General features: G+C 41.5%; 2 protein-coding genes across 3 annotated transcripts in view; one reads left to right on the forward strand and one right to left on the reverse strand.

Moving 5' to 3' along the window:
* The first annotated feature begins 460 nt into the window (after positions 1–460).
* On the forward strand, positions 461–12,801 carry LOC106961829 (uncharacterized). Of its 2 annotated transcripts, none has more exons than XM_015055879.1 (6): positions 461–677; positions 1,539–1,764; positions 3,030–3,133; positions 3,219–5,828; positions 6,865–7,073; positions 7,158–12,801. In XM_015055879.1, the coding sequence occupies exons 2-6, from the start codon at positions 1,581–1,583 to the stop codon at positions 7,225–7,227; spliced, it is 3,177 nt and encodes a 1,058-aa protein (XP_014911365.1). In that variant the 5' UTR covers positions 461–677; positions 1,539–1,580; the 3' UTR covers positions 7,228–12,801. The 2 variants fall into 2 exon arrangements, with proteins under 2 accessions (XP_014911365.1, XP_014911363.1); XM_015055877.1 differs by having other exon boundaries at positions 462–677; positions 1,581–1,764.
* Positions 12,802–13,368: 567 nt separating this feature from the next.
* vat1 (vesicle amine transport 1) overlaps positions 13,369–14,860 on the reverse strand; it is a 36,696-nt gene continuing 35,204 nt past the window's right edge. The window contains exon 6 of the mRNA XM_015055880.1: positions 13,369–13,932. Coding sequence (XP_014911366.1) covers positions 13,645–13,932 — 288 coding nt within the window. The 3' untranslated portion in view covers positions 13,369–13,644. The remainder of the gene's footprint in view (positions 13,933–14,860) is intronic.

A 14,860-nucleotide genomic window follows, 5' to 3' on the forward strand; every position in this document is an offset into this window, starting at 1 on the left:
TAACCCTTCACTGTATGTCCGTGATGCAAACAAGAAAGCCAGATTTTAAAATGTTGGTTGCAAGAGAAAGACCTGAACTGTGAAAAAATGTGAGTTGGTTTTCAGGACCTTATGCCAGGTGGGATCTTACAAACATCATCTACAAAGCTTACTATACCTGAATAAATATTTGTGTGCAAACCTTTATTTTCTAAACTTTTACACTGTTTACACAGTTGCAAAACTGTAATGTGATCAAATAAATTCACTCGTTTCCTGTCTTTGAATACGGATTGGTATTTTGTTTAATAATAAAAAGAACCACTGACTGTCATTGTTTTGCAAAATACAGATGATCCAATTGTTACCAACATGAGCATGGTATGCTTTTATTTTCGCGTAGCAACAAAATTAGGACAATGCTTCTGATCACATCATCTGCAAACTCTCTGTTTTTACTTAGTTAAAAAATGTCTCTTCTTTATTTTAGTAGAGACGATAAAACAGTTGAAGCACCAACAAACAGATGAAGCAGCTCTAACCTGCTCCCATACTCAGAGCAACGACCTTTGGTTGCCCCCTAGTGGGAAGAAACCAAACAAAATATACTTAGTTTCGCTTTTCCTCCTCTTCCCGTGAAGAGTGTCGAGCTTTGAAAGTTGTCGAGAAAAGAGAAATCAGCTTGAAACACATACAAGGTCAGTAATGTTTACATTCGAGCGAGATCCGCAGCGCTACGCCGAATAATTTTATCGTTTGTGTTGCGATCTGATTCAGCCGAGATGTGCCTGATTTATTTACTTCCTTGACACTCGCCTCTGAAATGTGGCCTGTTTTCTCGTTATGGGGTAATTACGCGCCTCTTACTGATTTCTGGGAGCAGATTTGACGCCAAAACGCTGAAATCAATATAAGTAGAAACAGTACAAGCCTAAGCAAGTGGAATGTCTGAAAAGCTTCAGTACGTGCAGCAAAGTAGTGCTGAATTCAGTCAAAGAGCAGCAAAGTAGTTGACAGTCGGTTAGTGGGGAGGAAGAAGACGAAAGGAGGGGAACATGGGGGCGTGGGGGTAACAGCTTTGTGCATCTTTTTAAATTATTTTTATTTAAGTAAGCGTCAGACAAGGGGGATTGGCTCTAAAGAAGAATAAATAACCAAACGTCACACATTTTGGCTTCGTAAAAATTCAATATAATACACCACTGCCTTATAATCTCTTCAGCTCTTCTTTAGAAGTAAAGATGATTAAAAACCCACCGATGTGAAGTTGATTGCCATTTTTTTATTTGCAGATTTATACATATAACGTTGATTAAGATAGATTTTCTTTTTGTATATTGATGTAATGTCCTTGTAACCCCAGGAGAGGGCGATATAATCTGACATATCTTTGTTCCTGTATGTAAGGGTGGGGTCCCCACATAGAAACCCCTATAATTAACAGAGGCGTGACACTTTTGTTTATTTTTATTTTTCACCATCAACCATTATTATTCATAATCAACGTCCCTCCAGGAAAACTTATTTTTGATTGGTTGTGCTGTGTCATTCTTATATAGAAAGTTTCTCCCACTCAGCAGTGACAGTGGTTCTTCCAGCAGATGGCAGAAGCGGGCAAGATTGTCCGGGTGAGCGGGCTGCCCACGGAGCTGGAAGATGACAGGCTGAAAGACAAGTTACTCATTCACTTTCTCAGAGCCAGGAATGGAGGAGGGGAAATAGACCATGTCACGATTGTGAAACCACCGCCTTTATCTGCTCTCATTACCTTTGAGGACAGTGCAGGTCAGTCGTTTGAAGTGTTTTCTTGAATAAACAAAAACAAACCAACAGCACCTTGCTTAATTCCATTTGGTTTCAGTGGGAAGGATGTGGCTAGCAAAATGTACTGATTAAGTATTCATCAGTATTTTTACCTGCATACATTAAAAACTGAATTCTACCCATTTGCTGGTCAGCATATGAAATAAATACATCAACAGTGGCCTTAAGAGGAAGACTTGTTGCTGCTCACCAATGTAGGAGGCATTTTAAGACAATTTCCAAACAATCAAATGCACTCTAGAGTCAGATTTTCAATTCTTGGTAAAAGAACTTTACAGCTCTCACTTCATTTCCCCAGCAGAAAGCCTCCTTTCTGTAAAATGAATATGACAACACAATTTAGGTTTACAAAACTCGACCTGGTTGAACCACAAGATTTCTCCAACAAAGTCCCTTGAACCAGTTTAGCAAGAATGGAGATTATTGACCATAATGCATTGCTCCATGTTTGGAGAAAACCAAATACCTTACAAGTTGCGGAGCGAAGATGATTTGGGTTAATTTTGAAGCCACAGAACCTGGAAGCATTCTAGCCTTTGAAAAGACCGTTTACTCTTCTCTATACCAAACTATTGAGTCATGTTTGAGGCCAGGTATGAAAAGCTTTGTCATAACCCCAAACACAGCAGGATATCTACAAGATATAGAATGGAAATAATCAATATTTTTCAATGGCCCAGTCCAAGTACAGCTATCTATATGATTGAAGCTGTGCAGAAAGTTATTCTCTAATCATAATGAATTTATCCACATTAATGTGAGAGACTGATAAAACTAGACAGAAAGCAACTATTTCTGTTGCTGCTAAAGGGGATTCTGAAATCCATTTAACCATTGGGATGTACTTACTTCTTCAATCACAGCTTTTCCACTTTAACTTCATCTTTGTTTAATAAATAATCACAGTATTGCATCTGTTGTGTGTTATTGTGCACTTGAAATTAGATTTAAATAATTGCAGGTCCTAATAAAGATCATTTTTATTGTTTCCTGACACATAAAACTCCACCCAAGTCTCTCAGCTCAACATAAATAATTTCCCATCTATCAAAATTTAGGTGCATCCATTTACATAGCATCAGTACAGCCTGTAGGCTGTCACCAGTGATTTAAGCTGAGCTGAAATGCCTGTATGCAAGTCAGTGGAGCAGCCAATGGCAGAAACGCTTAGTCAGGATGCTTTTCAGACTCTGATTGATTTCCTTCCAATGACCCCTCTCACACAGTGGCACAGAGAATTGCTCAACGATCTCGGCACATTCTGGAAATAGATGGGAAAAAGTATGAACTCGATGCTTCAGAGAGCCCAGGAAGCTTGGACCCAGACCAGGTACAAAATATTACAATTTTGTACAGTATGTCAAGTAATTCAGTAAGAAGGGTGAACTTTAATTGTGTTGCTTTGGGGTTTTCAGGTTGTCTTAAGCTTAACAGCAACGGTTGACTACAGCAGACTTCCTGGGGGAATCAAGGCACTAAAAAACCTTTGTAAAAGTCATCAAGATGTCCATATAAAGTCCATTGCTACTGAGATGTGTTGCACACTGGTTGGCTCGTACTATAAAGTGCAGGCTGCTTTGACCGAACTACTTGGTCCCGGATTCTCAGAGAGCAAAAACTCAGGTCCAAATGCCTCCAGCAGGACTTGGTCATTTCAGACATCACAGAAACCTCAAGAGTCAGAAGATCAGAGCAGAGAACCAACCAGGCAAGAGGAACACAGAGAAGTCAAAGATGACGCTGATGTTTCAGCAAAGGGGGAAAACGTCTCTTCAAACAGAAATCATGCACTTGGTGGTGATGACTGGGAAACTGTCAGTCACACAGATAGCGCAGCTCGGCGCTCTCCAACTGCTTTCATAGAGGAGTCCTCTTTGATTGTGGATGCAGACGTGTTCCAGTATCTGGAGAATCACTGCAAGAAGGAATACCAGCAAATCCTCAGTCAGTTTGGTGTTGAGGTGGTGAGCGAAACAAATCAGGGCCTGACCACTCTGTTCTTGCAGATTGCTGATACAACAGCGGTGGAGGAGAGGCAAGAGAGCATGAAACTAGCTAAACAGGCAATAAGTCGACTTTATCACGAAAATGAGGCAAAGATCTGTCGAGACCAGCTCCCTAAAAATATACTTCGCCCCAGAGGAGGACTGCAAAGGGAACTGGAAAACGTAAGTGCAAGATATCCAAAACTTCTTCTGAATGAAGATGAGCAGAATATTTACTTTATTGGTAGCAACAAGGATGTAGTAGATGCCAGATACTCTCTTCTAATAGGCCAGGAGGAAGTTAGAAATAAAAAGGAAGGTGTTGCCAGTCTTCTTAATTTTCCTTCATATAATTCTGGGACATCACCTTTTCATTCTGATGAGGAGCGACTACACCAGACTATGCCTCCTACTGAAGGACAGCTGAATGAAAGGATAGATCGGCTGCAGATATCTGAGGAAGATGAACTAAGAACTGATGGAGCAAGAAGGTATAAGCTAGCTGCTCGGTTTAAAGACTCAGGACTTTCCGTTTTAGGCGGCTTTCCCTTCCGTCCAAATTCATCACCCAGCAGGCAAGCACACCAGGATCCGATTCTGGGGCACGATGTGCTGTCCGGATCAACAGGGATTTCTGGTGAAGGAATTTCTAGAGCAGCAGCCCAAAATACCGGAGGGGACATATTGTTCAAAACCGCGCATACATCTCCCTCTTTATTCTCACCAATTAAAACCTCTTTAACTACAGATATGATAGACACCCGACCAAAAAACTTAGCAACTCCGTTTGCTTCAATTCCTTACAGCCTTCCAAAAAGCAGTGCATTTCCACCTTCAGAGTCTGGATCCACTTTAAAGCGAGCCAGTAGTTTCTCAGGAACACCTCAACAGAAAGCTCAAATCCTGGGCCAGAAGAGCCAAGACGATTCCAGCAAACCTACAGTCGGAGTCCGCGAACGGTCTTCCAGCTTTAGTAGCCAGACAGTGAGGAATAAACAAGAAGCCCATCATGAAGAGATCTCAGTTTCCAAGGTTATATGGCAATACATAAAGGAAGCCTACAGTACCCGGGTGGAGGACCTCACTTCTGATCTCCAGATGAAAGAGAACTCCTCTGAGGGCAATCGGAATTTGACTGTTATCTTAAGAGGGGCTGATTCGTCCAAAGTGAAATTATGTCGGGAACGTTTACAGAAGCTTGTTGACTTAGTCAGTGGTGACTTCTCAGTTCAGGAGCTGCGCTTGTCGGAGTTGGGGGTTTCTAGTACCAAAGATGAAACCTTACAGGCTTGTTGCTCTGAAGTGCGGAGCCGCTTCAAGAAGGTTGTCGTCCACACGATGAAGGAAAACTTGTATCTCGTTGGTCCAGAAGAGCTGTGCTCCCAGGTTGCTGCTACGCTGAGGGAGGTATTTTCTAAAGAACCTGAACAGCACGACTTCTCCGACCAATTTTTGCAATTGAATGCAACCCAAAGGAGAAAACGAGTCCCGGACAGTACGTATCAGGTGGTGTCCACCCAAGCTGGCATCGTTGATGGGAACAGTGAGAGTCATCAATGGAAAACAACCTATGGTAGAGACTTTGGTGAGAAGGGGCTTGTGAATGGATCAAATAGCCAATCATCACCGAAGAAAGAGAAAGTCTCCAAGGAAAAACAGGATGGAAACACAGTTGAAAAGAATTCTTTGAATGGTGAGAAAGAGAGAACATTACAGGCTAACCAGCAGGATACTACAGAGCACACACCTGCAGAGACCCAGAGCACCTCAGAGAAGTCCAGGTCAGGTCTGGACGGGCAGATCTGTATTTGTGGGACGGACAAGACAACATTGGTGAGGACCAAGTGTGGAGTCACATTGTGCCCAGAGTGCCTGGGGATGTCGCACTCTTACTGCAAAGTCTGCAATGAGGAGGTAGAGCAGACACTCCAAGGCATCTGTGGTGAAATGAAGAAATCCAAACTGAGCATGAGTTTGCCAGGTCAACACAAGGGCGGCGTTATCAAGATCACTTACCACATTCCTAATGGTATCCAAGGGGTGAGTAGCCTACTTAAAATCTTATGTCGCTGTTATCTGATAAAGAGCTTGTGTGTTATCTTTTAGAGAGTCTGATAGGGCTTTCACTGTTGCTGAGAAAGCAACCAAGACAAGGATGCTACTCAAAACCCGCATTTCCAAAGTAAATTAGACCTCAATTCCTAGATAAATATAGACCGCTTTCGCAAGAAAAAAAGACCTTTACATTTTTTGACAGTTTAGCATCAGAACTTTTCACAAGCTAACAGCATACCCTCTGCAGTTATGGATGCAAGTTTCATCCAAGGTTCCTAACTATGTAAAAAAAAAAAAGAAGAACAAAAAGTGTTTTAAGTTTCTTTCTATATTGGCGTTTGAACATAACTTTTAACACCATTGTCCTATTTACTTAACTTGCAGCCCACCCAACAGGTTTGATTAAACTGTTTTGCAGTGGCATATTTTTGCCTGCAAATCAGTTCAACTTGCACTTTCTAATGTGCTAATGCATATTAATTGACAGACATAAAAACATAGAACTTTTGTGCTGTCCTGTAACATTACAAATCTTTAACAAAGTGAATCTTTCATCCAGTCCATTTAACGGGGTTAAATAATTATCTTAACTACCAATGCCCAAGAACAGGAGATTCTTAAAGAGATGGGGACAAATTTCAAGTTGTAAAACAAATTTCTTCTAAGTTGTATTTGATATGTAAAGCCTTTTTATTACAACTGATTACAACATGGTTACTTGATAGTGCTATAAAATGGGACTACTTTCCTAGAAAATGCATTATACTATCCCTTTAATTAAAGGTCTCGAGGCTTTTGCCAGAAAACTAAAAATTGGACCATCTCTGGGTCTTTCAGCAGGTTAATTCTGAACCAAATCAACAGAAACATTGAACTAATTTGATTATAAAAGTGATTTTTTTTTCTACAGGTTTACCCAAAGTGTCAGTGTTCGCAAATGGGTTATAGCTATTTCATTAGTACTGTGCTATCAATTGTGTATCTTAGCACTTTGGTTCTAATGTGATTTATCTTCGATCAGGAGGGTCATCCATCACCTGGAAAACCATTTAAGGGGGCGGCATTTGAAGCCTACCTCCCAGACAATGAAAATGCGAGGAAGCTGCTTCCCCGGCTGGAAAAAGCCTTCAGGAGGGGCCTCACCTTCACTGTGACAGGCAAAGGGACAGAGGCCAAGGTCGTCTGGGGCTCCATCCCACACAAAACCAGCTTATATGGAAGCAAATCTGAGTCAGTGAATGCAGTTTGAATCTCCAGGTCACTGCTGTTTATCGAAAAATCTGGGCTAATTTGTTCTTATTTTGTCTCTTGCAGGAAAGGGTACCCAGACTCCACCTACTTGACACGTTTGTCCAGCATCTTGACTTCCTATGGGATTTCGTAGTCATCGGCATGGTCCAAATTGAAAATTTACTGAGAAGAAACTTTTACACATACGTTTTTAATATAATGTCAACTGTATTAGCCATTTGTCTTATTGTATTATGTTGTAAAATGTCCGTCATTCCTTATTTATCTATGAATGTAAATAACAGAATTGAGAATGGAAATAATATGTATATACTATTTTTAGGCTTTTTTTAAAAGCTTTGGTTCTAAGTTTTTTTTTTTTTTTTTTTAAAGAACGTGCTTGAATCTCTGAATGTTTAATGTCCCGATGCCACAGTTTGGATCATTTCATACAGCATTTCTGAACTTTTTATTTTTTTTTATTTTTTTTTTACTATTTCGACTAATTCAGTTTTTATACAAGTGTATTTCTATGGTATGATGTGCGCCTCACTGTAAAGATAGGCACTTCGGAGCATTCTGTATGGGTTTAACCACAATCCATCTAGCTATTTTCAAAATACTGGAGGGCATAAATATAAATAAAAAGAGCACATTTCCTGACTTTTTTTTATGCTTTTTTTATTAGTCCTGGAAAACATGTAAGGCATATGGTAACATTACACACTGAAGCGTTACAAGCTCTAAAGGCCATGTGGACAGCATGGCACCACGCGGTAAACCCAGAGTCAAGCACAGAAGCAGCATCAGTTCAAAGGGTTTAAAAAACAAAGACGGGACGAGGAGTGTGTGTTTTTCTGCTTTGATTTTCTCTTTTTAACCCAAAAAAACATCAGAGCGAAGGGAATGTGGAAGTCACCTGTTGGGTATCCGCTGTAGAAAATGACCAGAGCTAACAAGAGGAGGGTTGTGAAGTGAGTTTTTCCGAAGCGTTCCCAGAGATAGGTTAAGATGCCACACGGCTTTACCAGCTGGCCTTGGCAACGCCTGTGCTGAAGGTGAGAGCAGGGACTCTGCGGTGGACTGGCACTCTCCTCCTTCACACCACAATGCTATGGAAAACTGGTGAGAAGCTACACACATGTGCTTTATTTTCTGGTTGACTAAACATGCATTCTAATACTGTACTGTACATGAAAAGCCCTGGCAGATTGTGCTTTTTTTTTTAGCATCTCTGCAATGCATTACTCTTAAAAGAGACTGCAAAGAACTTAGGAGCTGCAGGCAGATGTTTGAGTGGATATGAGCCACTGACTGATCCTTCTTTCACATCGGATGAGGCTGTGAAGGAAAATCATGCAGTCGGAGTTTGTGTCATGAACATCGTGGAACGGCTGTGTGTGTGTGTGTGTGTATGTATTAGTGGTGAGGAAAACTGCAGTTTGGAATGACCTGAGAAACCATATAAAATGAAATAAAAATTTAAAAAAAAAATCACATCAAAGCTCGACAGTGACGTTTCTGTGAGGAACTTTAGAGAGAAACGAGAGAGAAAGAAGATGAGGATTTGAAATACTGACCTCAACGCTTGTCTTCAGGCCCTAATTTAAGGGTGCTAATTGGTGCAATCGTATCTAGGAAAATGACCACGCGTTGCCTATTTTTACATTGTAATGCTTTTTCTTCTCCCCTACTGCACATCTCTGTGTTGCTCTTGCAAAGTGTCTGGAATGACTGGGAAACCACTTCAAGATGACATACAATCCGGCTTCACCAAAGTGGAAGAGCTTCCAGACGGCAGACCAAAGTAGGAAGGGGATGGGCCTACTTTTAACCAAAAAATCCACTTGAGCTCAAACTCCAGACATGAAGCACCGCCTCACTGATTAAGATCATCTCAAAGGCATTGGCTCCATTGAACCAATGGGGAAAAGCTGGAAGAAAAAAACAAACAAAAAAAAAATAAACTAATCTGTTTTCCACATGCAGATGGATGCATGCAATATCAAATTCCAGATGTCAAAATGATGTTTTATTCTCTGTGAAAGTGAGTGCAGAGGGAAAGGGGTTTATACCGGGAGGACTGTTGGCTGGCTGCTAAACTGCTGCACGGGCCAAGAAGCTCTGCAGATGCAGCGCAGGAAGAGAGAAATGACTTACAAACCTTCAGTGAACAGAGAGAGCGCGGCTGTAAAGCGGAAATGTTGCGTCTGGGGCAGGCTGGGGCTGATCAGCCAATAAGCTGGGGCCTTGTTGGGCTGTTTTACAGTATCTGCATCACTGCACAGCTGTGCGAGAACATCTGTTTTCCTCACTTTGCTATACGGACCATTTGCAAACACGCTGGCAGAAACATATGCACAGAAGAATGCGGCGAAGCTTTGGATTGTGAGGAAATCTGGTGAAGTTTAGAGTCCTAATCTCTCCTTCCTTTTAGTTGTAGGATAATCAGATTTTTGTAGAGGTAACCTTTTTTGAATGGAGAGAAAACAGAAGCAGACCTTAGTCTGAGCAACCAACTAAAACCCACAAACTTTTTGGAAAAAAAAGTCCCATTATTCCCTGATATATGAAACTGCTGCATATCTGCATTTTTTCCCCTCTTCTGGGTTGATGGAAATGCATCCCAAGGCAGGTTCTTTTTTAATATATTTTTATGCACTGTTAATATTCAAAGCATTGACAGAGGAATATACATACAATTTGGCACACATGGTTTGGACCAACAGAAAAAAAAACAAAAAAAACTTCATCACATTTAAAAGGAGTGCAGGTTAGCAGGTCCCCACAGAGTACTGTATGAGCTTTGAACTTTAAACCCTTGGATAACAAAAAAAACAAAAACAAACCAAAAAAAATATAAAGGTAAATCAAAATAACATAGTTAGTAAAACATTTTTCTTTCTTTCTTTTTTTTTTCTTTTTTAACTGAAGCAATTGTTTCTCACATGGCACTCGGAACAGAAGCACCGTCCACAGGTTCACAAAGGGAGCCCAGCAGATTAGAACAGAACACTAACCAGAGGCTGACAGAGCACAATCACTCCCCACACCAGCATGGCTGTCGCACTCCAGTCCATCTCACCCAGCTCCGCGTTTTGTTTCCCACAGCCGAGAAAGAGCGAATGCTTTTGAAAAGTTGGAGCGCATGAGCGGAACCTTTGCACAAGTAAATGCGTTTGTGCCACCTGTTCTGAAAGGATGAGAAGCAGGCTGCAAATCTGGAGCAACAACAACAACAAAAAAAAGAAAGACGACAACTCAAAGCCAGGCTGAGACTGGAGTGCCACCGCCATGCTTGCAAGTGCATTAAGATCAGCGAGCAGAGTGCAAAATACTAATACCAACTGTCCTCATAACACAGGCCTCTTATCAGACAGGAGGGAGAGATGGAGGAGGGTCAATGTGAAGCTACGTCGTTCTGTAGCGGAGTAGTGTGAGGTGGGAATGTGGCAGGGAGGGCGAGTGATTTTAAAACCTGACAAACGACCTGAGGACACACGCACGTCTTCACACACAATGGCACACCACACACAGCACATGAGGGAGGCCACTCATGCCAACACAAAAACTTTTTTTTTTCCCATTTCTTTTTTTGGAAACATTTTTTTTGTTTGTTTTTTACAAAGTCACTAGTCACCATCTGAGTCTGAACACTGAAGCCGGACCCAGAGGCAGGCAGGCAGGCAGGCAGGCAGGCGGGCAGGCGGTAGTCAGGAAGGTGTCATTTTTAAAGATGATGACACTGAGACGTAAATTTTCAATGTCCATGAGCGGGGCAGCAGTCTGCCACACTAGCGAGCAAACGGCCACTGATGCACACTGTTAGCATTAGAAGCTGAACAGTGACTTTACACAAGCATTAGCACTGTGTAGCACAGCTAGTAGTTACAGGTAGAAAGAACAGATGCATTTTATCACATGATTTATCATATCTACCCTTTTGGCAGACATAGTGTCATGTAGAAGTGTTTCTCTTCTATTTTTTCCTTTTTGGTACACCTGATGTTCCACATCATTATACACATCCTAATATTAGGCGAGGATAGCCTGATTAAATACATAAAGCACTTTTTAAATACTGAATTATTAGGAATAAAAGGTATCCAAATCAACCTGACTGCATGTAAAGAAGTAATAATCCAAAATGCTGAGTTTATTGTCAGCCATTCTGTATTGATCAAAATGAGAAAAATCTGACAACAGGAATGAAGCACATCACGCCCCGACCTAAACGAGTTCACAGCCATTTCTGAGGCTTTGGGACTTTTACTCACAAACAGAGGAAACATGGAACAGTCGTAAAAAGAGTGTTGGGTCTACCGAGATGACTCCATGAGCGCATCACCCAGGAGGTCGCAGAACAACATTTAAAGCACCGCAGGCGTGACTTTCCCTAGTTAAGGTCAATGTTCACGATTCAACAATAAGAAATTAGGTAAAAATGGCATCCAAGGGAGAGTTGACAAATAAAAAGGATTAAAATAGTTCTGCAAAGACGAATGGAACAAAGTAAAAAAAACAAACAAAAAAAAAACCTTCATTTCCAGTTATTGCAAATGCAAGACGGCAGTACTTGTTGCCAAGGGTGGCATAACCAGTTATTAGACATAGGGTTATTAAATTTAGCAGACAATTGCTTCTTCACACAAGGCCAGATTGATTTGGATAGCTTTGTTCCCTTAATAAAATCATCGATTGAAAACTAGATTATGTTATTCACTCCAATTATCTTTGATTTGCTTGACGAACTGTTCAATGTGGTTAAAAGAAAGGAAAAATAGAAGAAAACACTTCTTCACACCGCTGTAGTTGTTAAAATTTCAGTTATTTTTAGCATTGGAGTTCTTAATGTAGATGTAATATCAGCCATTAATGGCCACAGTAACGAAACCAACTATCAATGCAACATGTTAGACTTTAGACGGGGTTGAAATAAGGCTAGCCGAGTGATATTAAATGCTTAAAAAACAGCCTCACCTGCTGTTTTGATTCATTTTACTAAAACATCTTCAACCTGTTGAAATACCGGCTGACAGCACCAACTGCTGGCAAACGCATAGTCAGAAGAGCATGAAGGAGGACACACAGAGAGAGGGAAGAAAAAAAAGAGAGAGACCACAGTGCCATCTCTGACGAGCCTGACGCCTGTTGCTATGCCGACCACAAAGAGGGAAACAGAAAGAGGAGGAGGAGGGAGGAGGTGGGGAGGCGAAGCGCAGACAACAGCGCTGGCTGAATTCGCCTCTCCTGGGTCAGTGTGATCGAAAGGAAGCGAGGAATGCGATGAAATTCCTCTCGGAGGTTCAGGGAGGAAAGAAAGTCCAGAGCAAAGGAAAACAAAAAAACGAAAGAAAACAAAAACCTTCACCCTCTTCGCTTGCTCACTTCAAGCACCTCGCTGTCTTGGTGCGACAGCGGCTCTTTCATCGCATTTGGAGCGTGCGTGTCTGTGTGTTTGCACAGAAACAATTTCTTTCTTAATTGGCACCCTGAACTTCTTGCCAACAGTTGGTCGGCTAGAAAAATCTGTAACTAAGGAGAAGGAAGCTGGAAAATAATATCAGCCAGGCTATTCAACAGAGCACAGAGAGGCTCATTATGAGAGGAAAAGCAAGGACATGAACTCGAATGGAATTTGATGGGAAAGCGTTTCCATCGCTCTGAAACTCTAATAATTTTTTTTCTACGTAGTTAAACATGATGAGTGGAAAAAAAAAAAAAAAAACTATAATGAAAATATCTCCAGGGAAGGTGAGGAGCATCAGCCAATCAGAAGCATCTCTGACTCATCAGTAGTGACATAACTAAGCTGGACACAGAAAACAAATGCCGGTGGGTGGGTGTGGTTCTCGGTTTATCTGCCTGCCTTCGGTGCCTGTCTGTGGGTCCGGCTCGTGGGTGAGTGGGGGTGGTGGTGGTGATGCTGTGGGAGATGTGTGTGTTGGTGAGGGGTAGGGGGGACTCAGCACAGTGAGGGGGGGGAGGGGAGGAGGAAGAGGAGGCGGCAGGTGGAAGTCAGAGCAGAACAATTTAACACGGTGGGAGTCGAGATGCAGAGGGGGCACGGAGGGTCAAGGGTGGGGCCGGAGTGTGAAAGGAGATTAAGGTTGTCAGGGAGATGGTAATTTGCCCCCAGGCTCGGACCAAACCCACCATCCTCCACGGCTCTCCTGATGCTTTGATTCCCAATAGCAAAAATCGATTAATACTGTGAGGGGCAGAGGGTGGGAGATGAGATTAGAGCATATACGGGGTCTGAAGGATCAGATTTTTTTTCTTTTCTTTTTCTTTCTTTTTTTTTAAAGAGGTAAATATGAGGAACAGAAGAGGAAACGGGAGGTGGGAGCAGCCATGCCTGAGTAAATCACCCAGTAGGTGAGGCAGAAGGGAGGTAAAAGACTGAGACTGGTGTGATAATTTCCAATTTATCCCAACTCCTTCCCATCTTTGCTACCACTCCGCCCCCATCCCCCCACAGCTCCACCACCAAGCTCATCCCTGCCACCTCCCCTGCTCCCAGGACACAAACTCCCTGCTGCTGGTCTGCTTGACTATCCATCTTTCCCTCTCACTTCTCCTCCTTCTTGGCCTCTTCATTCTTCTCCTCCTCCTTCTTGGGCTCTTCCTTCTTCTCCTCTTTCTTAGGCTCCTCCTTCTTCTTGTCATCCTTCTTCTCCTCCTTCTTTCCATCGTCCTTCTTCTTGTCGTCCTTCTTCTTATCCTCCTTCTTCTTGTCCTCTTTCTTGTCCTCCTTCTTGGCCTCTTCCTTCTTCTCCTCCTCCGGCATGGGCTCGGTGGTGAGGATCACTTTGCCGATGTTGTTCCTCTCCTGCATCTTTCTCATGGCATCGCCAACCTGGAGGAAGAGAGTTGGACGATCAGAGGAAGCTGGACGACAGGACAAATAAAGCAAAGAGCACAAAGACAATTCTGAAATCCTCAATGAGAAGAAGAAGACAGGTCGCTCTCAAACTACACAAATCCAACGTATTATCTGCTGCTGTCCAAGCCTGTTATCTCTAATCTGCTTATTTAATACAGCTGCCTACAAAACCCACTTAGACTTCTTTTCAAATATGAAGAATAAGAGATTTTATAAATGTTTGAAAGGAAATTAAACTGTTATTGTCTGTTGCAGCAAGCAAAATATGGCGGAAAAATGCCCCCCCAAAAAATAATAATAGAGCAAAAGAGAAAAATAATCTAGTGATCAATCAAAAGCAAACATTTCATTGCCACTTCATTTTGTGCAATAGTTTTCAATATATTACGGTTTTTTTACTTAACCGCCATTTTTCTACTTTTTATCAAGTGGTTTTTACATGTTTACATGTACATGTTTTTATTAAGAAAAACTAGTATTTTTGTTATTTAAACTCATGAAGTTAAAACTTACAAACTCATTTTCAGCACCAGCTGTTATTTCAATCTAAAGCTATGCAACTTATGATGACAAAGTGTGTGTTTTGGTGTTTTGGTTTAAAAACAGTTTCTCTAAATGTCCAACTTTAATGCAACATTTTACAAAATTGAATGGCTGCACACGTTTTTTATGAAATGAGCCACATCTGATGTGACAGTAATATCTGTAAGTCCGTCAAAGTCGCACTGACAGCAACAGTTTTTCGGGCAGACACAATGAAAGTTGTTTTCAGTATATTTAAATATGAAATTAAAAGAAGCATTTAAGAAGCTATTTAAGAAGAAACATTTCCTAAGGGTGAGAGAGCAAGACTTTCTGAAGATAACAGGAAGTAAGTCAAAGATGTCCTTTTTAAAAACTG

The sequence above is a fragment of the Poecilia latipinna genome, unplaced genomic scaffold, assembly GCF_001443285.1.
Source record: "Poecilia latipinna isolate Pla-1442-1.1 unplaced genomic scaffold, P_latipinna-1.0 Scaffold1340, whole genome shotgun sequence".
NCBI lineage: Eukaryota > Metazoa > Chordata > Actinopteri > Cyprinodontiformes > Poeciliidae > Poecilia > Poecilia latipinna.

What these genes read in the sequence shown, in the direction of transcription:
- LOC106961829 (XM_015055879.1), top strand. Translation starts at nt 1,581, where the DNA reads ATGGCAGAAGCGGGCAAGATTGTCCGGGTGAGCGGGCTGCCCACGGAG. An exon ending in TACCTTTGAGGACAGTGCAG is followed by an intron (nt 1,765 to 3,029) that starts GTCAGTCGTTTG and finishes CCTCTCACACAG; the next exon opens with TGGCACAGAGAATTGCTCAA. An exon ending in TTATATGGAAGCAAATCTGA is followed by an intron (nt 7,074 to 7,157) that starts GTCAGTGAATGC and finishes TGTCTCTTGCAG; the next exon opens with GAAAGGGTACCCAGACTCCA.